Here is a 26,875-nt window from a genome sequence, read left to right as displayed (position 1 = left end):
TTGTTTTTGTATACATTCATTGCTTTCTTCCAAGGAATATAATGCTCTTAGCTTAGTTTCTCCTTGGGGCTGGCTAGATTGGAGCAATCTCAAGAATAATCAGCTGAAAGTGCGAGGATAATCTGGCGTTTGACTGAGGATAGAGGGTTTCGAATAACTCGTCATTGTTTTCTTTGTATTGTCTATCTGGATGTTTTGTTGTCCCTCTTTGTATCACCTAGCTATCTGGATGTTTTGCGTTCTTGTCTCATTTTGTATTTTATATATATATATATATATATATAGCGGCGTACATACACTTGCTCTCTTATATAGTCCTTTAGTTATGATTTTTGAATATTTTATATTGTGCACTTTATATATATACAGGGTTGGCCAAAAGTCACGTGACAGTGAATCAAAATTCCATAAATACTTAATATTAAATTTTATTTATTCATTCCAATTATGAATGTTTAATAATTGAATGCTGTCAGTTAAAATTACCGGTTTTTTTTTGTTTTTTTTTTCAACATATGCCTATTTATTAGTGAAGTCGTCTGATATAAAATAATTTTTTTGTTTTAATCTTGGAATTAAGTGTTTTTTGATTTACTGTCAGGTGACTTTTGGCCAAACCTGTATACACCCACCCACACACACAATTTGACATGTAAAACTGTCAACTCAGGCATGTTTTTTTTTTCTCTCCATTTACTTTCCTCTTCTTTTTTGTCAAAGAGCATAGGCTTGAAGCATCAAACACTTTTCCATTTTTCCTGAGTATTAGACTAATACACACACACACACATACACATACATACATAAAATACATATATATATACATTTACACATACATATATTTATATTTATGTACACATACATGAATACACATATACCCACATATACACATTTGTATTTGTTCTCAGTTAGGTGTAGCTATATTTGTTACATTATACTTTATTTTTCAGTCCGTATATTGTGGGAGAATGTCTTGTAGCTGACCATACAAATTCTGTCTTTCTGTGGGATTGCAACAGAAGGTACATTTCTTTCTTATTTCTACTATTTTCATTTCCAAGTCTTTTTTAATCCTTTATATTATTGTTGCTTCAATACTTCTTTTTGGTTATATAACTGTCCAACCCATGCTAATATGGAAAGCAGACGTTAAATGACGATGATGATATATGATGGACTCTTCCATCGAAGAAGAGCGTAGGCTCGAAACGTTAAAGACATTTTCACTTCCCGAGTGTTAAACTAATACATCTGTTTGTTGTCTACACCACCTGTCTTCGTCTTTTGTTTTTTTGTGAATTGTCCCTATATGTATATATATTTATATATATGTATATATATTTATGTTTATGTGTATATATATGTGTGTGTGTGTGTGTATATACAAATAAGTATGGTGATGCAAACAGGAAGAATATTTGATGCAGATGCATGAAACTCTTGGAGCTTGAGTCACTTTGCAGTGGCAGCCTAAAGATCATTTTAATTTCATTTCGTTGAATTTTCATTTCAATGTTTTTGAGTTTCATTTTAAAATTTTGGTCCAAGTGAAAGTTTTCCTTTGTATTTTACCCTTTCCTTTTTGCTTATTTTGACACATTTGTTTCAGTGTTCAGAATGTGGTTAATCAACACCCTCACCGATTCCCTTGCAAGTCAAATTGGTGTAATGTCCACTACGCTTCACATCCACGGTCATTTGTTTTCACTAATCAATCAGCTATGGAACTGATGGATATCAGGGTTTGTATTCATTTTCATAATGTCATCATCATTATCCTTATCTTTTAACATGTTTTCTGTGCTGGCATGGGTTTGATGGTTTGACAGGATGGAGCTGGAGACCTGCCCAAGACTCCACTTGTATGTTTTGGCATGGTTTCTATGGTTGGATGCCCCTCCTAATGCCAACCATTTTACCGAGGGTGCATGGTGCTCTATACATGACACTGGCTCAGGTTCTTTTACGTGGTACCAGCACAGGTTCTTGTATGTGGCACTGGCACAGGTTCTTTCCTACATAGCACTGCCATGAGTACTTTTTATGTGGCAGTCACTATTATCAATTTTATATGTCATTTATATGCTATCGCTATTTCTAAACTTAAGACCCCCTTTGGTTATGAATGATTGTACCTAGAAAGTTACCCTCCGAGCAAAGTTGTTTATGGAAGGCCAACAGTCACCCATGCATGCCAGCCTCCCCTCTCCATGTTACTGATGTTATCCAAGGGAAAGGAAAATGCCAATACAGCTTGGCACCAGTGAAGTTGCAACTCATTTTTACAGCTGAGGGAACTGGAGCAGTGTGAAATAAAGTGTCTTGCTGAAGAACACAACACACAACCTGGTCCAGGAATTGTGAGTGGATTTGATAGATGGCAACATGGAAACTGGAAGAAACCCATCATATATATGTGTGTGTCTATGTATGTTTGTCTTTGTGTCTGTGTATCTCTGCTAAAACAATTTTTATTTTGATATTTTATTCTGAATCTTTTCTTGTTGCAGACATCCTGTAGAAACCCAAGAGATGTATTTGCTCTTCCGAATAAGTTTCTGTCTAAAGATGAAAGAATTTCTGCCTCATGTTGTTCTCGGACAAATCCATTCCATCATTTTGTAGCTACAGATCATGGTTTGTTTCTCATAGATGAAAGATTTCTTTGTCATCCAGTAAGTAGAAGAATATATGATTAAATAAATTTTGATTATAATTCCATTTTTGTATTTGGTTTGCAATATACTTGATATGAACTTTTGTTGAAACACATTCTGTTGTATCTCAGGAGCATAATTATGCCAATAATAAACACCTGTACTGGTTCTATTTAATTTGGCAGTCTTGAAACTGACCTGGAGTATAGAGAGGGCATGTCATTGACAAGATTGCAAATGGTGATGAAAGGACTTTGATAAGCCTAGCTGATTATTGATTTCACCAAACGATTAATCAAGCAATCCAATAGCTTAAATGTTAATGAATTGACTAATAATAATAACAAAAGAAGTGAAATAGAACCAGTGCTTGTGTTTGTTATAGGCATAATGACTCTCCCTAAATTCAACAAAAAGATTATAATTTCTATAATGTTATACTTGGGGATGGTCATACTTTGCCAATTAAACACTTGTGCTATATATTTGGTCTTTTCTTCAGCTTTATTACTATTATTTTGGTTTCTTTGTTAAAGTTCTTTTGTCATCCATTCTGTGACCTCTTCAGCAACTCTCTATCAAATACATAAAAGATTATAATTTCATTTTTCTTTTTATTTTACCATCTTGAATTTCTTTAGTCTGACTCAACTATGCTAGTGGCTATGTAGACTGGTGGATTCTCATAGCGTTCTTTTGATAATTATATTGACAAAATTGAGATGTAGGTGGATTCAGTTGACATCCTGTAAGGTACTACAATACTTGCTGCTTCAATGAGTACCTCACAAGTCAGTCAGTCAATCATTTTTTTGTCATGTTGTTTTTAACAAGTTATAGTACTGGAAAATTGTTAACTCTAAATGTTTAGTATCTCTGCCAGAGCATAGTGCAGTCCTAGAAACATTAGCCACCTTTATATCTTTTATCTCTTACTTGCTTCAGTTAGTTGACTGTGGCCATGCTGGGGCAGTACTTTGGAGAATTTTTAGTCAAATGAATCAATCATAGTACTTTTTGTTTAAACTTGGTACTTACTGTATCAGTCACTTTTGCTGAACTGCTATGTTATGGGGATGTAAACACATCAATACTGGTTCATTATTTACATTATTTACATTCAACGGATATTTGTCCTCATCTTGTTTGTTGTTAATACAACATTTTGGCTGATATGCCCTCCAACCTTCTTCAGGTGTCTTGGGGAAATTTCGAACTTAGGTTCTCATTCCTAAGGTATTTTTCGATGTTGTTGTTATTATTATTATTATTATTATTATTGTTATTATTCAGGTCACTGTTTGGAATCAATCTTGGAATCTTGGGGTTAGTAGCCTGTGCTCTTAACCACTACACCATATGCCCACGGGCATATGACGAAGATGGCTGGAGGGTATATCAACCGAAACGTTGTGTTAACAACAAACAAGATGACAAATATCTGTCGAATGTAAATAATGTACATAATTCCTCATCTCTTAAATATAGAACTGTATCAATACTGGTTGTCAAGAGATGGTGGGGGACAAACATAGACACAAAGACACACATACTTATGTATATGTATATGACTGGCGGCTTTTGGTTTCCGTCTACCATATCCATTCACAGGGCTTTGGTTGGCTTGAGGCTATAATAGAAGACACTTATCCAAGGTGCCACACAGTGAGACTTTACCTTGAACCATGTGACTGGCAAGCAAATTTCTTCCTACACAGCCATGCCACTCCTATATTTCCACAGAATTTAGCCATGTTACTTATACCTTCGCTGTAGCCAGGTACTTTAAGAAAAATTCACTCTGTTGCAAAAATTTAAATTTCTGGCTCTAGGATAATTTCTTCCACCCTACTAGGCTTAGATACCTGAAATATTAAAGGGTCATGGATGGTACCCTTCTCTTCCTGACAAAGAAGTAAAAAGAAAAAGGTAGTGGACAGTCAATGTTCCCACCAGTATTTCAACAATAGACTACCACCCTATCCCAAGTGTACTTGTCTCATAATCAATGGGAATATGATGAAGCATGTGAAAGGCAAGAGAGTGAAGCAGAAAGGTTTGGTGAGAGGTATGAGTATCCACAATCCTATATTTGAAATACAGTAATAAATAATTTAGGCATTTAGGTGTTGATGATTTTTTAACCCTTAGGACAAAGTTGACTAATCAGATCTATACTCAAATATTCCAGTCTTGACTATCTTGTCTTGTTTTCAGGCATAATGTATCTAGGCCCCACATGGTCCTACATTCCCTTCCTTCCTTGTATAAGAATGACAAGGTGCTGTTTGAGGGAGTTTGGCTATTCTTTTAGTTTGAATGATCACTTTGTGGCTCAATATGTGAAAGAAATGGTGCAGGAATGGAATTTTGCTTCTTTGAGAGAGAGAGAGAGAGGGGAAAAAGCACAATTAATAAATTAGTTCTTTTTCTAAATTAAAGATGTGACAGTTAAAATTACTGTTAAATGAATATAATGAATTTCAAATGAAATAGTAAATATTTATGTATTTTTACCTGGTTTTGCTTCAACAGGTGTTACAATGGCAGCACATGTTAGAAGGAATCCCCCATTATTTATCACCAATCCAAGGTGCTGTCCAGTCTTCAGGTGATGAAGTTCTTCTAGCTGCCAGCCAGTATCCAAATGAGGCCATATGTGTACAATATCGAACAGATCCTAATCACCCGCCTATATCTATGTGTTCTCCTTGGCGAATCTCAAGACCTGGGTATGGCTTTACATTTGCAATTAGTTAAAGTATTTTTTTTTTCTTTTTCATGTTCTTCCTTGTTGCATTTCTGTAGCCCCAAGTCAGACCTGGGATCAAAGGCATTCTTAATTAGGTAGGGTTTCCAGCCATAGAATTAATGCCAAAACAGACATGGAGCCTGAACAGCTCTTCAACTGGTCAGTTTCTTAGAAAATTACCATTTCTAAATCTCACAACATCAGATATTCAGCAACAGTACTTTGTAGTAAAGATGGTTTGCCAACATAACATGGCAGTCCTGGTTTAGGACTAATGTTGCTGTAATTTAGACATCTACAGCTGGCTATACGACATGATCTGTGTCCTTATATATTTTTTTTAAGGACACAGATTATGTTGTGTAGCCAGCTGTAGACGATGTCTCCTGGGGCTAAATTACAGCAACATTAGTCCTAAACCAGGTCTGCCATGTTATGTTGGCAAACAATCTTTACTGGTCAGTTTCTGTCAAACCATGTCAGCATGTTAAATGATGATGGATAATGAAGATGTATGTAACTATATTAACTTTTCAGTTGCAGTTTCTCGATCATTTCTGAATTCACAGCTTATTAATTATTGAATAATTTCTTCTTCTAGAGATTTATACTTCATTGAAAAGATTATCAATCAAATCAAAGATATCGTCGTTCATGAAAGACTCTCTGATCCCATCGTCGGGGTTGCTGGGGAGGCTATCAATTCTGAGGGCATGTATGTTTTCCAGGTATGACTATGACTTTTATTATTTTTACTATACACACCTCAACAGTGGAGGGAACCTGTGGAAGAGGTAGACCCAGGAAGACCTGGGATAAGGTGGTGAAGCACGACCTTCGAATGTTGGGCTTCACAGAGGCAGTGACAAGCGACTGAGACCATTGGAGATATGGTGTGCTTGAGAAAACCCCGCAAGCCAAGTGAGACCATAACCATAGCTTATACCAGTATTGCATAACCAGCCCATTTAAAAGTACCCTTCAATCAGTGGGCAATATATACTGTGCTTGAGAAGACCTGTTGAGTTAAGTGAAATCATTGTCATGGCCAATGCCAGTACCACCTCACTGGCATCCATGCCAGAGGCACATAAAAAGCATCATTCGAGCATGGTTGATGCCAGTCCCACTGGACTGGCTCCTTTGCCAGTGGTATATGAAAAGTACCATTCAAGTGTGGCCGATGCCAGTACTGTCTGACTGGCCCCTAGTTGGTGTTAGGAAGGGTATCCAACTGTAGAAACCTTGCCAGATCAGATTGGAGCCTGGTGCAGCCTCTTGGTTTGCCAGCCCTCAGTTAAACCGTCAAACCCATGCAAGCATGGAAAGCGAACGTTAAAAGATGATGATGATGATGATGATGAGGACAACATCTGTTATCATTGGATTTTTTTTTGTATTTGAATGAATTCTTTCAAGACAAATTTTGTTGTGTTTGGCTTTGGAAAGACACACACATGTCTATAAGGTCTTGCTGTCATTTCAGTTTGTGGCACTGCCCCGCTGTGATTATATTGATTATTTAAGTGAGAAGCCAAATAATTTTCTGTATTCTATAATTCAATCAGTTCTAAACAAACAACTTGTGATGCTGTTGTTTAATATATGTTTCATAATATGCATGACTAATTGTCATTCTCATCAATGTCTTTTGATGAGTGTGACTGGTCACCCAAGTTGTTGAAACAATTGTAAACCATGAAATAAAAGTTACACCTTTAAATCCACTCATCATTTGTTTACACACACACACACAACACACACACACACACACACACACACACACACACACACATATACATATATATATATATATATCATCATCATTATCATAATTTAACGTCCACTTTCCATGCTGGCATGGGTTAGATGATTTGACTGAAACTGGTAAGTCAGAGAGTTGCAGTAAGTTCCCGTCTGGTTTGGCATAGTTTCTATGACTGGATGCCTTTCCTAATACCAACCACTCCAAGAGTGTAATGGATGTTTTTTACGTGCCACCAGTACAGGTGCCTGTTATGTGACACTGGCATCGGCCATGATTACAATTTCTCTTGGCTCATTGAGTCTTCTCAAGCATGGCATATTGCCAATAGTCTCAGTCATTTGTCATCGCCTCGACTTGTCACCACCTCGTCCAATGTCTTCCTGGGTCTACTTCTTCCACAGTTAGAGACCAGTGCCTCTTTACACAGCTGTGCTCATCCATATGTATCACATGACCATACCAATACAGTCATCTCTCTTGCACACCATTTCTGTTACCTCTTATATCTAACTTTTCTCTCAAGATGCTTACACTCTGTTGAACATGCATACCGTTATTGCACATCCAGTGAAGCATACTGGCTTCATTTCTTTCAAGACTATGCATGTCCTCAACAGTTCCAGCCTATGTTTTGCTGCTGTGTAGCATGACTATATATATATATATATATATTATATATATCATCATCATCGTTTAATGTCCGTTTTCCATGCTAGCATGGCTTGGATGGTTCGACTGGGGTCTGGGAAGCCAGGAGGCTGCACCAGGCTCCAGTCTGATCTGGCAGTGTTTCTACAGCTGGATGCCCTTCCTAATGCCAACCACTCCTTGAGTGTAGTGGGTGCTTTTTATGTGCCACTGGCACAGGAGCCAGGGGAGGCTGGCAACAGTCACGATCGGTTGGTGCTTTTTATGTGCCACTGGCACGAAAGCCAGTCAAAGCGGCGCTGGCATCAGCCACGTTCGGTGCTTTTAATGTGTCACCGGCACAGGTATCACAACTACAATTTCCATTTGATCTTTATTTGATGTTGATGTACTTGACTCAATAGGTCTCCTCAAGCACAGCAGGTCGCCCTATGATCCAAGGTAAGTACAGCAGGCCGTCCTGCGATCCAAGGTACTTCGGATGGGCTGGGGCTGCTATGTGAAGCTGGTGCAAGAAACAGCCATGAACTCACATTATTTGTCAGGGGGTCTTCGCAGTCACAGCATATCTCCAGAGATCTCGGTCTCTTATCATTGCCTCTGTGAGGCCCAACATTCGAAGGTCATGCTTGACCACACACACACACATATTGAATTGGTAACTGCTGAGATGGTATTCTCTGAAATTACATTGATAAATACATTTAAAGTGGCTAGATCTGTATTTGATTTTATATGCTTTAAATTTCATTCTACCTTCTTGAACAATAAAGTCCTTTATGATTGCTATTCAGATATATAATAGACTTGAAAATTATCAGCTCCTAGCTTAATTTTCATGCTGTAATTATAATTATTATACTTAACATCTTTCAGCTAAATTCCCTTGGTGACATCTTCTACCAAGCATATGGTGTAACTAATGTTTATGAAGACAAGACGTGCTCTGCTGGTCCTGGTGACAGCATTGTGAAACATTCAGAAGAAATTATTAGCATCAGTAAAAACTGGTTAGAACACCTTGAAAACCAACTTGAAGAAGGGTACTCTCAACGCATGAAGGCAAGGCCAACATATGAGGTGAAAGTTGAGTATATATTTGGTGTACTCCGTTTAAGTTGCATGTTTTTTTTTTGATGTACCACTTTTGAAGTTGAATGAATATTTGGTGCTTGCTCATTTTGTAACCTGTTCTAAATAATAATACTTGATACTATTTTGTTGTGAGTTGACTGATTATATATATATATATATATATATATATATACTAAATACTAAGACCCCCTTCGGTCATGACTGACCATAGGATTGCACCTAGAAAGTCACTCTCCCAGGTACAAGTCCGGGCAAAATTGTTTATGGAAGACCAGCAGTCACCCATGCGTACCAGCCTCCCCTCTCCACTCCACCAGTGTTATCCAAGGGAAAGGCAAAGGCCGATACAGCTTGGCACCTGTAACGTCGCAACTCATTGCTACAGCTGAGTGAACTGGAGCAATGTGAAATAAAGTGTCTTGCTCAAAAACACAACACGCAGCCCGGTCTGGGATTCGTACTCACAACCCCACAACTGTAAGCTCTAACCGCTGTGCCATGCGCCTTCATTTGGTTCAAATGTATAAAAAACAAAAGACAGACAAATAAAAGAACAACAAACAAGGTGTATTAGTTTGACATTTTGAGCCTACACTCTGACAGAAAAGAACGAGTAAAGAAAACAGAGAGGAAAAAGAAAGTGTGTCTTGGTTAATGGTTTCTCATGCTGAAATATATATATATATATATATATATATTTATACAAAATGAGAAAACGGAGAAATATATCTAAATCAATCATCAACCATCAGATAATACCGAATCATATACTTTATTAAAACACTACACAATAGCAATGAGATTAGACATTAATACAGTACAATAATTACAATCAATATGGTGAGATATAACTAAATAAATATAACAAGATATAAAAATACATTTACATTATAACTGACAGCTGTTTCGGCCATGAAGATAGGTATATCTCATTTAACCTATTAGCCATATAATGCAGGTATAAATGAGACATTAACAAGAATATCTTACGCCCTCTTCGAAGAGGCCGTAAGATATTCTTGTTAATGTCTCATTTATACCTGCATTATATGGCTAATAGGTTAAATGAGATATACCTATCTTCATGGCCGAAACAGCTGTCAGTTATAATGTAAATGTATTTTTATATCTTGTTATATTTATTTAGTTATATCTCACCATATTGATTGTAATTATTGTACTGTATTAATGTCTAATCTCATTGCTATTGTGTAGTGTTTTAATAAAGTATATGATTCGGTATTATCTGATGGTTGATGATTGATTTAGATATATTTCTCCATTTTCTCATTTTGTATTATTAATTTATGGTAAAAATAATTTTACCTTTGCCCACCTAATACAGTAAATTAATTAATTGCATCGCAATTTTTAACATTTATGTATTAGCTTTGTTGGGTACTTCTCTAGCAGTATATTGGATATATGTTATCCCATGGAGGGTTGAATTTACAACCCCTATCTCATTTTATATATATATATATATATATATATATATATTGGGTCATCCTATGCAGTTTTTTTATACTTTTTTATTTTTTAAAAATTAACATAAACAAAGTTCTTTTTAATCTAAAATATACTCTCCTTCATTTTCTACAATGCTCATCAATCTATCTGGTAGACTTGCAAGGCCCCTCCTTCAAAATACACTTGTCCATGATGAAAAATACTCCTCCACTAGTGTTCTGACCTTGTCTACAGAATTCATATTTTTTCCGTCGAAATGATTTTGAAGACTACGGAATAAATGATAATCAGATGGGGCTATCTCCAGCGAATATGGTGGGTGGTGCATTGTTTCTCATTCAAACTGCTCCAGCCTTTGGAATGTCATCCTCGCTGTATGTGGCCAAGCATTATCCTGATGGAAGAACATCTTTCGTCTTGAAATCAAAGATGGTTGTTTTCCAATGGCATGTAGGTGTCAATGAATGGTTGAATGACCAAATCCACTGATCTATACTGAATTGTATCCATAGCGAATATATGTATTGGTGATTGTATTTTTGCCAATCAGTCAAGGATTTTCTTTTTGGTTGTGATTTGGAAGTTAGTGTGTATCAACAGAAATGTCTCATGTGTGGAAGCCTTATTTCATTGTGTCTTACTTGAGCTTTGTAGAAGCTCATCAATTGATCAACACTGAATCATTTCCTACCAATGCCCCATTCAACCCATGCCAACATGGAAAACAGGCATAAAATGTTGATGGTGATGATCGTAGAAGACTACTGTTTTGAGATATAATCTCAGCTATTTTATGTATGTGATGGGCATCAGTAAAGATCAAAGATTATGCAAACTAGCATTTGTAGTGACTTCAAAGGTTTTAAGCTCATGTTTTTGAGGATTAGAGAGTGCAAGATATGAGATTGTTGAAGCTTTGAGAATAGAAATAAAAATATTCTGATTTTGATTAAATTTTCATTTTACAGGAATATTTGAAGATGTGAAAGGCCATGTGTTGTGTCAGCTCTGCATGCCTCAATGTCAGAATGATAATGTTGATTCTGATGATGATGAAATCGTTACAGGAGTATGCAAAGCATGTAATACCTCTTTTTTGACTAGCAAACACCTGCTTAGTGCTATTGAAGTGGTGAGTGTTAATCTCTCTTGATTTTTCGTTTTTAATCCTTGAGGGGATGTGTAGAAGGGGTAGACCCAGCAAGATATGGGACAAAGTGATGAGAAAGGATCTTCAGATACTGGGCCTTGCAGAAGAGATGTCAGGGGACCAATACTCCTTGGAGTTTACAGTGCTTGAGAAAATACACCCAGCTAAGTAAATGTGTGGTTGTCCTTGCATACAGGCATGTCCCTTGCATCCTTCTCCAGCTGAATGTTCCTAATCTTGTGAGATTGTGGGTGCTAGTGCCACATAAAAAGCACCCATACTGTGCCATGTAAATGCACCCAGTACACTTTGTAAGGTGGTTGGCATTAGGAAGGGCATCCAGTCATAGAAACCATGCCAAAACAGACATCGAGATTCTATCAAACTGTCCAACCTATATATATATATATATATATATATATATTCATAGTTGAAATTTATAGAAAAACAAAAAATGAAGACAGGTGTATGAACAACAAACAAGTGTATCAGTTTGACACTCAGAGAAAATGAAAAAGTCTTTTATGTTTCGAGCCTATGCCCTTCAACAGAAAGGAATAAGAGAAAATAAACAGAGAGAGAGAGCGAGAATGAAAAAAACTTGTAGATTTCAGCAGTCCAGCATGGCAAATACGATGGGCTTCTTTTAGTTTCCATCCATCAAATCCACTCTTAAGGCTTTGGTGAGCCCAAGGCTATAGCAGAAGACACTTATCCAAGGTGCCATGCAGTGGGACTGAACCTAGAACCATGTGGTTGGGAAGCAAGCTTCTTAGTCACACAGCCACGACTGTGTATTGTTTTCAATTGATTATGCATTATCTTGTCACTTTGAAATTCTGATGATGTGATTGGTATGAGAGGCTCAATTTGGCCAGTTTGAATGTAAAGCAGGTAGAATATTTGGGTTGGATTTGGCAGGTTTAAATGCCAAAAGATTATATATGTTGACTTGAGAGATTTTGTCAAGTAAAACTACAATCAATCCTGAAATTCAAATGGAGTGACTATATCACAAAAGCCAATATTAAACTGATAATAATTGAAAAAAAAAAGAAACTGTTCACAAATATTATTGATTTTTCTTTCTTCTTATCAAGGACGGTATAATGAAATCATCTGATATCTCTTATAATGCCACGCCACCATCAATAGATAAGCTGACAGGTGAAAACAGAAGACTATCAAAGAAATTATATAAACACTGGTATGATGTGGAAATGAGTTCTTCAGAAGAGGAAGAGGAAGTAGAAGGAGAGGAAAAGGAGGTAGAAGGAGGAGAGGAGGACAATGGTAGTGATGATGTACGAGACAGCTCAAATTCTACACCCAAGGAAACACCCACAAAAAGCATTGTAAGTATATCTGTTATCATTTAGTATCATTGTGCAGGTATGACAGTGTGGTAAGAAGTTTACTTTCCTATCACATGGTTTTTGATTCAATCCCACTGCATGGCACCTTGGGCAAGTGTCTCCTACATTAGCCCTAGTTTGATCAAAGTCTTTTCAGTGGCTTTTGCAGATGGAACTCGAAAAGAATCCTATTCATCATCGTTTAGCATCCGTTTTCCATGCTAGCATGGGTTGGACGGTTCTACTGGGGTCTGTGAAGCCAGAAGGCTTCATCAGGCCCATATATACAAAATTTAGAGGACTGACCATTGAAAGTGGACAGCCTATGTATATGCTAAACATAGACGTCAAATCGCCATTACCACAGAGAATCTGTTCTCAAGAAAAATCTCAGCAAAAAACCCAAATTGTAAAAATAAGCAAGACAAATGAAAATATACGAAATAAAAAAAATTCTGGAAATTGTGTTTTGTAAACGACAGACTATGCTGATGATCTTGCAGATATTTGCTTGTCCATATACGTAAATATTAACAAGTGAAGCCAATGGTACATAGGTAATCGTTTTTTATTTCGTATATTTTCATTTGTCTTGCTTATTTTTACATTTTGATTTTTTGCTGAGATTTTTCTTGAGAACAGATTCTTCGTGGTAATGGTGATTTGACATCTATGTTTAGCATATAGGCTGTCCACTTTTTGTGGTCAGTCCTCTAAATTTTGTATGTAACACAATTTTTAATCTTTGGATTTTTTAAAATATGCTAAGCCACTGGTTTTAATTGATTAATATCAATTTCTACCCTTATTTAGTTTATATAAATATATATATATATATGAAAATTAAAAAAATAAACTCAAATTAAAAAAAGCAGATTGAATTTTATGGATCTTTTAACTGAAACTCTTTACACTTAATTTTCGTACTTAAACAAATTTTTATCAGTTCTCTTATTCTCACACTTTTTCCATATATATCCTACAGGACTCTATTTACATGTATTTTTATGTATATTTATATTTTTAAAAATATTCATATATGTTGATACATATTAATATATACACATTTTAATTTGAATTTATAACTGTATGAGTATGTATAAAAAATTGATTACCTAATTTGAGTTTATTTTTTAATTCTTATCTTTTGTCTTGGGTTCAACCCGAGCACTTCTTAAGCAGTTCTATACATTTCGTAAGAAAGAATAATAATAAATATATTTATGTAATCATCATCATTTAATGTCCACTTTCCATGTTGGCATAGGTTAGATGGTTTGTCGGGAACTGGTGAGTCAGAGAGCTACACCGGGTTGCAGTCTGATTTGGCATGGTTTCTATGGCTAGATGCCCTTCCTAATGCCAACCACTACAAGAGTGTAATGAGTGCTTTTCACATGTCATTGGCAGGGGTACAATACACACACACATGGGGGTGCTGAAAAGTTCCTGGTTTTGAGTACAAGAAAATACAAGAGGATCAGTTAATTATGATTTTATTCAACATATTCCCCACTCAGATTCACACACTTATTGCAGTGGTCTTTCAGTTTTTCTAAGTCCTGTAAAAGAACTCAGAAAGTTGGGCCTCTAACCAGGCCTTTCGCAATACCCTTAAAGCCAGGAATTTTCAACACACCCTTATATATGTGTATGTATGTATATGTGTGTATATATATGTATGTATATGTGTGTGTATATATATATATATATATATATATATATTGTTGTTGTTTGTTCATAGGGCTGCTTTCTCGGTTTCCTTGGCATATAGGTTTCCAGTCCGTTGCAGGTGAGCTGCAAGATGCAGGAGGAAAGAGTGAGAGAAAGTTGTGGTGAAAGAGTCAGCAGAAGTTTGCCATTGCCTTCTGCTTAGGTGTTTCGCTCATAAACACACACATCACCCGGTCTGAGATTTGAACCCGTAATCCTTCGACCACAACTCCGCTGCTCTAACCACTAGGTCATGTGCCTCCACATATATATATATATCTATATGTATTTATGTGTGATACTATATCCTGGTCTTGACTTCATGTGACAGTTGTAAACAAATGTCACTGTTATGCAAGTAGTGTCTTTTGTTTTTTTTTCCAATTTGCTATGAAAACATTGTCTAATGATGGGGAATATAACCTTATTTGGAAACAGGTGAGGGTTGGTGACAGGAAGTGAATCCATTCGTAAAATATCTCACTCAGTGAATTTCTTCCAGTCCATGCATGGAAAAGTGGACCTTAAAAGAGTGATGATACTGCTGAATGGTATGTTCTTGCAGTTGTACCAACATACTAAACCTCTGATTAAATAACACATCTGATTTATAAAATTACTCTCTTGTAAATACAGGCAGTAGTAAATATTATTAAACTCTCTTCTAAATGTATGTTTCATCATCTTGATCATCATAACATCTGCCTTTCCATCAGGCATAGAGCCAACCAGGTCCACTGGTACTCTCCAATGCTTGTGCTTAGTTAATAATAAATGTCTCTGTCGCCATCTGAATTTATGCTTACTAAACAAACATCTCTCTCATTTAAACCCCTCTTCTATGTTTAAATGTGTGTGTTAGATACAACTTATCTCATGTAATTCTGTGTGCCTTGTAAATGTTATAAACCTTGCTCTCTCTCTCATTTATGAAAATGTGCCAGTGACATGTAAAATGCACCATTTGAACGAGATCAATGCTAGTACTGCCTGAATGCCCCACCCCTGTGCTGGTGGCATGTAAAAAGCACCCGCTACACTCTTGGAGTAGTTGATGTTAGGAAGGGCATCCAGCTGTAGAAACTGTGCCAGATCAAATTAGAGCCTGGTGCAGCCTCCTGGCGTGCCAGTTCTCAGTCAAACCATCCAACCCATGCCAGCATGGAAGGCAGACATTAAACAATAATGATTATGCTGATGTACCTAGTAAGAGTAATGAACCTTCTATTCTAAATATCTGTATAACTTGGTAAGAAATGAATTTTATTATCTTTACGTGGTAGTAATAATTCTTCAGTTGACTTGTTAGCGTTTATGAGTTTAAAGGTGGTAAGCTGACAGAATCGTCAGCACACCAGCCAAAATGCCTAGTGGCATTTTGTCTGTCTTTATGTTTGAATTCCATAGAGGTCAGCTTTGCCTGTCATCCTCTCAGGGTCGATAAAAAGAGCACCAATTGAGTACTGGGGTTAATGTAATCAACTTACCCTCTCTCCAAACTTACTAGCCTTGTGCCAAACATTTAAAATCAATATTTACTAGATTATATCCATGACTTTAGGTAATGTAAGTTGTGTATATTTCTGTTTTCCAAAAAAGTCAATATTAGTGGAAGTGAAGCAGCTGCAACTAAAAATAGTGACTAGGTTAAAGACAATTATTTTGGGCTTGCTATGTCAATGACTTTAATTTTCTTTTGCTTGTTTCAGGTACGGTGGTCTGATGCTGAAAGTTCTAATGGAAATTATCCATCTGCAACTGCTCAGGTCGACAAAGAATTTGGTGAACGAGAGTCTCAACTTTCATCACCAACACATTTTCAGTCTTCAAGCCAACAAACAGTCTCAACTTCTGTTAAAGAAATTTTTCTGTCTTTACCAACATATTTACAAGAATCAGACAGACATAAAACTCCTCACAAAACTGACTTTACTAAGTTATCTCATTCTCAGCCGACCACATCTCTTCGATCACAAACGTTTGATTCCAGTAGCTTATCACCACCTCTATCACAAACAATCCATTCTAAGGATTTCTCAAAAAGAAAATCACTGTTTACTAAGACTGACAGCATGTCAAAGTCACCAACTTTTTCAAGTACGAATCAGTTTGAAGATGGTTTTGGTGGGTCACCAACTCATTCAAAAATGCGTCAATCTGCTGATCCATTTAGAAGATCTCCATCAATTGAAAGACAGTCATTATTTTCACAACAACTTAATCCATTTCACAGCATCAATTCATCCTTATTAACATCTATGAGTCAACCAGTAAAAACAATACGGAAACAAAAATACCAAGAAGGATTTTAATCATGTATTCTATTTGTTTTACTCATTTGACTGTGGCCATGCTGGAGCACCACTTTAAAGGGTTTCAGTCGAAGAAATTGACCCGTGTGTTACCTACTTAGCAGTTTCATTAAATAAGGGTGATGGTGGATGAATTAGACATAGGTCAAAGAAGATCCTTGATCATATCATGTAAATGTTGAGATGGTATATGGTAGTTTTATTTGACAAGTGCCAAATAGTTATTAACCAATAACTGATTAATGAATGCTTCTCTACTAAATGCATAGAAATCTCTCTTCTGAATATGTATGCCACTTATGAAAATTTCTTATTTACCTCTGACACACCTTTGGACCTACTTAGCACTTTTTCATCAATCAATATTTGCTGAAGATTTTAGATATTAATTTATCAATTCATAAGAGTCCAGTAATTGTAAAGAATATCTCATGCACATTCATACTGATACATATATGTAAACTAGACAAAACTGCTCTAGAAATTATTGAAAAGAGGACATTACTCAAAACATTTATGAAATTATATATTTATATATTTTTATATCAAAGAAAAAAAAATCACGAAAATTTCTTATTTACAGTAACCACTATTTTTAAATTTTAAAGAAAAAAAAATCATACAAAATAGTGAAGATATTATATGCAAGCCCTATGAATAAATGATTAATGTGTGAAAAACAGAGATCATTTCTAACAAATAAGCTCTCTAATTTCATTATTAATGTGCTAATTTTTCATTCACCATCATTTCAAAATGTACAAGGATAAGTCAAAAGTTACATAGACTCTTGTTCTGTAATTTGTTTAAACAAAAGCTGGGGTTGAACATTTACATCATTTTTCAACATAGTTCCTTTGCTTTTCAATGCTCTGCCAGCAGTCTACAAGTTTACTCATTTCATCAGAGAAAGTTTTTCTGAAGGTTGCACAACCATTTATGTACTACTACCTGCACCTCTTTATCTGTAGCAGATAACCTCATAAAGAATGTTTGAGTGGTCCAAAGAGATGATAGTCAGAAGGGATGAGATCTGGACTATGCAGAGCATTCCAGGAACTTGAAACTCAATGGTTTCAATAGTGTGGGTGGCCATATTTGGGCATGCGTTGTTGTGCAACAATAACACTTGCTTTGACAATAGACCTTGGTGTTTGGTGCAAATTGCTGGTTTCAGTTTGTTGGCCAGCATTTCACTGTAGCCTACATTGGTGGCTAAACCCCTTATCCAGTTAATGTTTCAATATAGGCTCTCTTGTGTTCCCCCAAAATGTGGTACACTTTACTTGAATTTCTTTTTTGCTGCCAATTCTGAGTTTTCCTTTCCAAATTCTACCTATTGGACCCATGCCTTATCTCCTATGACTGTTCTCTCCAAAAAAGCTTTGCTTTCATCACTGTAGCAGCTGAGTAAGCAGTAACAGATCTCCACACAACTGTGCTTATGCACTTCTGTAAGCTCTCTTGGCACCCATCTCATACAGACTTTATGGAAGCAAAACTTTTTGCGGATGATTTCATATGCAGAACCATGACTAATTTGCAGAGAACATACCCTCTCTTTGTTGGTTGCTCATTAGTTCACCAGAACCAACCATCGCTTGATCTTGTTGAATCTTCACATAAGTGGTGAAGGTTGAGGGGCATCCTGCTCCCTCTTTGTGCTTCACGTTTTCCGGTTAGTTTTAAACTTCTCGATCCACTCATACACACTTCTACATGGTGGAGTGCTGTTCCTGTATTATACTGAAAGTCTGCGATGAATTTCAACCTCTGACACACCTTTGGACCTACTCAGCACTTTTTCATAAATCAATATTTGCTGAAGATTTTAGATATTAATTTATCAATTCATAAGAGTCCAGTAATTGTAAAGAATACATCATGCACATTTATACTGATACATATATGTAAACTAGACAAAACTGCTCTAGAAATTATTGAAAATAGAACATTACTCAAAGCATTTATGAAATTATATTTTTATATCAAAGAAAAAAAAATCATGAATTTATTGATCAAAAAAGAATTGATAATCATTTATATATAAATAAATATATTTAAAAAATAAAATTGTCTGTATTTTAATATTTTGTTGAATATAAGCTATATAATAAACTATCTTTTTCTTCTAACTTCTTAATGAAAAGATCCAATAGAGGAATAACAAAATCATCACGTGACTTGATGGTTTCTTCACACAGTGACGCCCATCTTTGGTCCTTGGCATATTGACTATCAGTTACATTTTGCTGAAACAAATCAAAATGAAATAAGAAATCTTTGGAATTGTCACAGTAAAATTTTGTTTTGCAACAATCTTTTGAAATGTATTAAGGATTTCAAATGTCAGATATATGTTGCTAATAAAATTATAATTTAGCAGACAATTAGCTTCATCTTTAACAGAGGGTGGAGGATTGGTAAAACGGTTAGCATCATCATTTAAAACAGTTGTCATCATCACTGTCATTTAAAGTCCATTTTCCATGCTGGCATGGGATGGACAATATGACACTGGTGATGGTGCCATGTATAAAGCATTGGTGCTGGTGCCTTGTGAAAAGTACTGGTAATGGTGCCACGTAAAACACACAGGGTCCACACCAGGTTCCATAGAATGCTTTTTCCTAATGCCAACCAATTTACATAGTGTACTGGATGTGTTTTAGAAGGCACCAGCACCAATACTTTTTACATGGCACCAGTACCAACGCTTTTTATGTGGCACCTTGGTTTTAAAGTGTAGTGGGGAAAAAAGTTTTGTAGTATTTGCTCAAGATCTTTACATTTCGAGTCCAAATTCTGCTGTGGTTAGCTTTGCCTTTCATCTCTCTGAGGTCGATAAAATGAAATGTCACTAAAGTACTGAGATTGATTAGGCAACTAATTCCCTTCCCTTCAAAATGGACTTGGGCTTAAATCAGAAATCATTTATGAAAGAAACATCCTATGAATTTGTAGGAGGAGTTCTTATAAAAAAGAAAATCAATGTTTCCAAAATGGTCAGAAAAGAGGCATGTACATGTTCCTTCTCTCTCAACTTTTCTTTTTTCCTTGTGCCATACCTACTGGCATTAACAGTCATGGATGTTCACCTCTCCTGTCCTATTCTCAACTTGGCAAACTATTGGCTTGTGTATTCTCTAGCCGGTGACTAAATCCCTCAGGTTGTATTTCGGAATGGTCATTTGTTTTTCATTACTGTTCTTGTTTTATCTCGTCCATTGTCTGGAAATATTTCACCACACATCTTTGACCTCTTCAATGACCCTTTCCATCCATGTGTATCCTCCTGCTCTGTTTAGTCCATAATAAACGAGTGAAGGACGAATATATGGTGTATGTGTTTATTTGGAAAAAATAAAAGAAGACCATCCTGGAATATAATATCTTTTCTCTAGGCACAAGGCCTGAAATTTTTGGGGAGGGGGCTAGTTGATTAGATCGACCCAGTATGCAACTGGTACTTAATTTATCGACCACGAAAGGATGAAAGGCAAAGTCGCCCTCGGCGGAATTTGAATTCAGAATGTAACGACATGAAATACTGCTAAGCATTTCATCCGGCATGCTAACATTTCTGCCAGCTCGCCGCCTTTGAAATATAACAATATCTGCTTCAACACACAGTTTCAACTCAGGCACCTTGCAACACAAATTCATAAACGTCTCTCAGGTTTATTTTCTCTATATCTTGCCCTTTTCCCCCTTTTTTCAATCTTCCAGTGAATGTAAGATTGATAACTTTATGGAGGTTTCTCACCATGAAATGGACTGGAACTCTGCAGCACCGATAAGCTTTTGCTTATATTTTATCCTTTATATGTTTTAGTTACTAGACTGCGGCCATGCTGGGGCACTACGTTAAAGAAGTTTTAGTTGAATGGATCAACCCCTATACTTGTTTTTTATTTTGTTTTAAGCCTGGTGCTTATTCTACCAGTCACTTTCACTAAACCACTAAGTTACAAGGATGTAAACATAGCAACACTGGTTGTTAAACAGTGGTGGGGGACAAACACACACAGGCACATAGATACACACACACACATATAAGAAAATGAGATGACAAAGGAGTAAACGATTGTCTTATAGCTTTAGGTGTCAAAATCATATGGCAGAGTCTTTTGTTAATTTATGTTGCTAACAACAGTTTAATAATGACAAAATTAATTATTTTAGAAAAATATATAGGCGCAGGAGTGGCTGTGTGGTAAGTAGCTTGCTTACCAACCACATGGTTCCGGGTTCAGTCCCAGTGCGTGGTACCTTGGGCAAGTGTCTTGGGACGACCTTGGGACGACCAAAGCCTTGTGAGTGGATTTGGTAGCCTGTCATATATATATGAGGGTGTGTGTTTGTGTTCGTCCCCCGCCAACATCGCTTGACAACCGATGCTGGTGTGTTTACGTCCCTGTAACTTAGCAGTTCAACAAAAGAGACTGATAGAATAAGTACTAGGATTATGAAGAATAAGTCCTGAGGTTGATTTTCTCAACTAAAGGTGGTGCTCCAGCATGGCCACACTAAAATGACTGAAACAAGTAAAAAGAGTAAAAAAGAGTAAAGAGTATTACAAAATTCTTAATTATTTTCAAACAATTAAAAGTCACAGGAAATTTATTTTAATAGGAAAAAGTGCAATGAATGAAAAGCAGACAACATAATAAGGGAAAAAATGACTTACCAATTTGGCAGTTAAATTATCTCCTTTCATAATATCATTCAATTCTAAATCACTTATGTTCAAAATATTCTTGGCTAGATTCTTAGCCTCCTGCATGCTTGTGTGTGAAGGTAACTGTTGCTGTATTTTGCCCATCTGTGACTTGTTTAATGTTTCTCGCACTTGGTAAATACGATGTACAAGTTCATGGCTCAATATCTGTATTAAAATTCCACCATCACACACAAAAGGAAACAAACAAAAGACATTATATATACATATGTGCATGTACATACACACATATATGTAGTTGAGATTTATAGAAAAACAAAAGATGAAGACAGGTGTATGAACAACAACCAAATGTATTAATTTGACACTTGGGAAAAATGAACAAGTCTTTTATGTTTTGAGCCTACACTCTTCAACAGAAAGGAATAAAAGGAAATAAACAGAGAGAGAATGAAAAAAATGTGTAGAGTTCAGCAGTCCCTAGCTATATACCTCTCCTATAGCAAGACACCTGTTTCTGCTTCTCTGTCACCTTTCAACATCTGATGCAAGATCACCTCTTCCAATGCCCCCTTCTCTTCTAAAAAATTCCTTGTCTTGCAAGTTACTTGGCGACCCTGCTAGTGCTGGTGCCACATAAAAAGCATCCCGTCCACACTGTAAAGTGGTTGACATTTGGAAGGGCATCCAGCTGTAAAAACCATGCCAAAACTGACCTTGCCTGTGCTGGTGCCACATAAAAAGCACTCAGTCCACTCTGTGGAGTGGTTGGTGTTACGAAGGGCATCCAGCTGTAAAAACCAGCCAAAACAGACAGCAGCCTGGTGTAGTCTTCTGGCCAGCTCCTGTCAAACCGTCCAACCCATGCCTGCATGGAAGACAGATGTTAAACGATGATGATGATGATAGTTGGATAAAATTTAGGTAAAAACCACTTTGTAGTATGCTATACTAAGCTCATCCACAGTTATTGGTTACCAGGAAAACACATTTTGCACCTTTGATGGACGATAGTGATTACACACTATGTTAATTATATAATTTCACCAATGGACTGTGGGTATAATGACATGTGGAAACAATTGTAGTGACAAGACAGATTCTTCAAGCTGAGCTAACTGGCAGGAGACTTAGGGGTAGATCAAAAATGAAATGGTTGGATAACATCCATAGTTTTAATCGATCCTGTTTAGGAATTCAACTGAAAAGTGTAATGACAGTTGCTTGTGACAGGACCCCATAGAATAGTGATTTGAGAGGATGGATGGAGGGATGAGTTTGAACCTTGATCTTTGAAGTCACATATTCAACATATATTCAATTCAGTGATCTGTTTAGGTCATGTGACTGCATTAATAGAGACTTTGAACCCTCCAGTCAACAATATTTGGAGAGTGATTGACTTGTTCAGACTAACAAACTAATATAGTGGATGAAACATGGCCAAGTAAATTAAGAAATTTACTTCATAACAATGGGGTCCAGGGTTCAATATTACTGCAAGCTATCTAGAGCAAATATATTTGATCATAGTTTCAGGTTGACTCAAGTCTTGGGAAGAAACTGGGAAGATGGAAATTGTAAGACTACTGTATGGAGTATGTCTATAATTCAAAGCACTGACTTTGTTGTACATTGTGTTATACTGATTCTACATTAAGAGTACATAAGCACATGGAATACTCAGTCCCTCACACACTACACTACTCCAATGTATAGGTGGTTCAGTTGATTGAATAACTGAATTTTCATCATTGAAACAGACAATATGTAAGTTTTCCCAACATATGAATTTCTCTGCTGATGGCAAACAGGCATCAGCTGTGTCTTGGCTAGATGTATATCCAAAATGATGTTGCCATCAACAAAAAATATCACTTACTATATTACATCTGCTATCATTAATATATTTCCTACCTTGACAAACTTGTGGAACCATTCGATCTTTGAGTGGGCTGCGATTAGTTTGTTCTGTGTGTTGGTAATTGCTGCTTCACTCTGGGCTGCTATCTCTACAATATGTTTCTGGGCGGATTTTTCCAATTCACTTACAGCAGCTTGCATCTTCTCGTGCTGCTGTAAAGTGTATTCATACTGCCGATTCTGTTTCACAATGTAATTAAAATCAAATGCAATATTATTTTTCATTTTTTTTGTACATGTTTTAATCATAGGAGGAAGAAGAACACATATGGCTCTTTTTCAGAGCTTTGAAGATTGGTGGGAAAATGGATATAAGTTATTTCCAGATCAAGAACCTAGCCTGAATGCTTCCAAAAGGATGGATTTTACTAAAAGTATCCACAGGTCAGGTGGAGATGTCACATCAAACAATGATTAAGTCTATCACTTATGTAATATGCTACTTCAAGTTTATAAAGGATGAGAAAACAAGACATTTTGGCATAACATACAGACAAAAACTACCCTCAATTGCCTTCAAAATGAGGCTTTTTGATTTACTGGCAAGGAAAAAAAATAATTCCACATAGGTGTAGGTATGGCAGTGCAGTAAGAAGTTTGCTTCCCAACCACATGGTCCGGGGTTCAGTTCCACTGCATGGTACCTTGAGCAACTCTACTGTCATAAGTTACGGGGACATAAACATGCCAGCATCGGTTGTCAAGCGATGTTGGGGGGACAAACACAGACACACAAACACATATATATACATATATACGACGGGCTTCTTTCAGTTTCTGTCTACCAAATCCACTCACAAGGCTTTGGTTACCCTGAGGCTATAGTAGAAGACACTTTCCCAAGGTGCCGTGCAGTGGGACTGAACCTGGAACCATGTGGTTGGTAAGCAAGCTACTTACCCCACAGCCACTCTTTTAATTTGAACTAATCATGTGTTATGTTGTAGCACTGAGATTTCAATGATGTGATTGTTTATTTTAAAAATTAAATTGTAGGGTAGATGTTAGAGGATAGATATGATCAATTTGAACATAAAACAGATAGATTATTCTGGGCCAGGTATGGCCAATTTAAATGCTAAAAGTTTTAAAAAAGGAAGAACTCATTGGCTAATGAAGAATTCAATACATTGCATCAGAAAAAAATTTTTAAATGGAGTGGTTGTGACTAGAATATCTTTATCATAAGTCTACTGCATTATACTTGACCTGAGATAAAATAGCAACACATTTTTGAAATAGAGCCAGCATATTAGCTTCTTTATGTATTTCTTTGTCATCTGCTTGACATAGCCACTAAATTACTTTCCAACAAACTTCTTACTGTCAATAAAAATTAAAACTGCTCTCATTTTAAGGTGTAAATTTTAAGGGCGGTGTGTCTAACAATGAAGATGGCATTACTACAGAAATATTAATTGAATACTGATTTTCTATTCCCATGCTGAACATCTGATATCTTGCATCTCCAGAATAATAGATTTGTGGATTACACTTAAAGCTATTCATTGATTTATTCATCAGCATCAACATTGCTTTAGCATTCATTTTCTCATACAGGCATGGGTTCAGATGAATCTAAAATAAAGCATAATCCTGTGCTATATTACGTAGAATACTTAACATCTGACAGTGCCTCTCCTCTTTTTCCTGCCAGTTTTCTTCAGTCATATGCTTAAAGGAAACCTACAATGAAATATTGTTCCCGGCACAATACACTTCAATCTCTAGCCCACAGATGTGCCATTACCTCATTCAACCTTTTCAAACAACTACAATAGCCTTTGTTCTTTAGATCTAGCTGGTTATTTGGGTACCAACTCCATCTAAACCCACCTGACATACACTTGTCTCTCCTCTTCTAATTGGCCAAACCATCTTAGACTATACTCCATATTAATCACTTTTTCAGAGCATCATCTTCAGAATTCCCTTGTCAGCCATGTTTTTACTTGATAATGATAAATTGTGAAGATCATTATACAAGATATACATTTTACAAAATAATGACCTACTGTGTTGATATCACCAATCTCAGAAGATCTATGAATGTTATGGAAGCAATAGCTTCCTCTTAACAAAACTATCAAAAAAGAGAAAAAAAATTCTGTAGCTGAAACCTCAAAATACTGCAAATTATATCAGAAACAGAGAATATTGAAGCAACATTCTCTGTAAGTTTCCAGTATTATACAATTACACAAGGCAATGTAATCTTTAGCATGCTTGGTAAAATGCTTAGCAGCATTTGGTCAATCTTAATGCTCTGAGTTCAAATTCTGTTGAAGTTGACTTTGCCTTTGATCCTTTCAGGGTTAATAAAATAAGAACCAGTTGACCACTGGGGTCAATGTAATTAACTTACTCCTTCTCCTGAAATTGCTGGCATTGTGCCAAAATTTGAAACTAATATCATACAATTACTGCAATCACTATAGATTTATATAATTACAGACATAAAATTCTGAGACAAAATTTTATTTCTAAAATGACAACAGAATCAGAATTTTTACCTTTTTCTCTAAAATGTGAACCAGGTTTTTGTGTTTCTTCTCAAAGTCTTCTTTCTTTTTGGTCATTTCTATCAGTTTCTGATGCATAAAATCATTCTAGTTGAAAAACAATAAAAGATTGTGATCGAACAGATTAGTGATTAACAACACTGAATAAACAGAATTATGATTAACAATAGAGACTGAACAGAATTATGATTAACAACACTGATTGAACAGCAATAATCATTTTTCAAATCATACTATACACCTTAAAAAAAAAAACATTATACATTTACTTAATGGCTCAGCATATGAGACCAACAAAGCAGGTACTCCATTTAAAAAATAAGTAGTGGGATAGATTTGTTTGACTAAACTTGTCAAGGTGGTGTCCCAGCATGGCTGCAGTCCAATGACTGAAACAAGTAAAAGGAGAAGAAGACTAAACTCGTTAGCTCCAAATAGTTTTTCCACTTACTCTGCCATGTTTCACACAAACATTACAGCAATTCCAGTTGTTCCTATTTATTTCAAAGACGTATCTTCTTTTATCATTGAGACCTCCTCCAGTCATGACTGACCGTGAGATTGCACCTAGAGAGTTACCCTCCCAGGCACAAGTCTGGGCAAGATTGTTTATGGAAGACCAGCAGCCGCCCATGCATACTGGCCTTCCCTCTCCATGCCACCAGTGTTATCCAAGGGAAAGGCAAAGGCCGATACAGCTTGGCACCTGTGACGTTGCAACTCATTTCTACAGCTGAGTGAACTGGAGCAATGTGAAATAAAGTGTCTTGCTCAAGAACACAACATGCAGCCCGGTCTGGGATTCAAACTCACAACCTCACAATCATAA

At 36.3% G+C, this 26,875-nt stretch overlaps 2 protein-coding genes across 6 annotated transcripts in view; one reads left to right on the top strand and one right to left on the bottom strand.

Annotated features, from left to right (window-relative positions):
* LOC115232545 overlaps positions 1 to 18,033 on the top strand; it is a 36,524-nt gene extending 18,491 nt beyond the window's left edge. The window contains exons 8-17 of one of the 2 annotated variants that reach the window (XR_004997867.1): positions 951 to 1,022; positions 1,610 to 1,742; positions 2,511 to 2,675; positions 5,193 to 5,389; positions 6,011 to 6,137; positions 8,702 to 8,912; positions 11,359 to 11,522; positions 12,641 to 12,895; positions 16,318 to 16,980; positions 17,828 to 18,033. Coding sequence is in view for 1 of the 2 variants with exons in the window: in XM_029802485.2 (XP_029658345.2) it covers positions 951 to 1,022; positions 1,610 to 1,742; positions 2,511 to 2,675; positions 5,193 to 5,389; positions 6,011 to 6,137; positions 8,702 to 8,912; positions 11,359 to 11,522; positions 12,641 to 12,895; positions 16,318 to 16,920 (1,927 nt within the window). In the remaining variant the exon portion in view is untranslated. Of the gene's footprint in view, positions 1 to 950; positions 1,023 to 1,609; positions 1,743 to 2,510; positions 2,676 to 5,192; positions 5,390 to 6,010; positions 6,138 to 8,701; positions 8,913 to 11,358; positions 11,523 to 12,640; positions 12,896 to 16,317; positions 17,471 to 17,827 lie in introns of those variants that run through there. The other variant, XM_029802485.2, reaches the window with a different exon arrangement.
* Positions 18,034 to 18,952: 919 nt separating this feature from the next.
* Positions 18,953 to 26,875, bottom strand: part of LOC115226650 (centlein-like) — a 410,125-nt gene continuing 402,202 nt past the window's right edge. For all 4 annotated transcript variants that reach the window (XM_036500365.1, XM_036500367.1, XM_036500368.1 and 1 more), the window contains 4 exons: positions 26,038 to 26,133; positions 23,519 to 23,704; positions 21,611 to 21,808; positions 18,953 to 19,172 (listed from right to left, as the gene is read on the bottom strand). In XM_036500365.1, coding sequence (XP_036356258.1) covers positions 19,005 to 19,172; positions 21,611 to 21,808; positions 23,519 to 23,704; positions 26,038 to 26,133 — 648 coding nt within the window. In that variant the 3' untranslated portion in view covers positions 18,953 to 19,004. The remainder of the gene's footprint in view (positions 19,173 to 21,610; positions 21,809 to 23,518; positions 23,705 to 26,037; positions 26,134 to 26,875) is intronic.

The sequence above is a fragment of the Octopus sinensis genome, linkage group LG2, assembly GCF_006345805.1.
Source record: "Octopus sinensis linkage group LG2, ASM634580v1, whole genome shotgun sequence".
Taxonomy (NCBI): Eukaryota; Metazoa; Mollusca; class Cephalopoda; order Octopoda; family Octopodidae; genus Octopus; species Octopus sinensis.
This window is presented reverse-complemented; position numbering and strand designations above follow the sequence as displayed.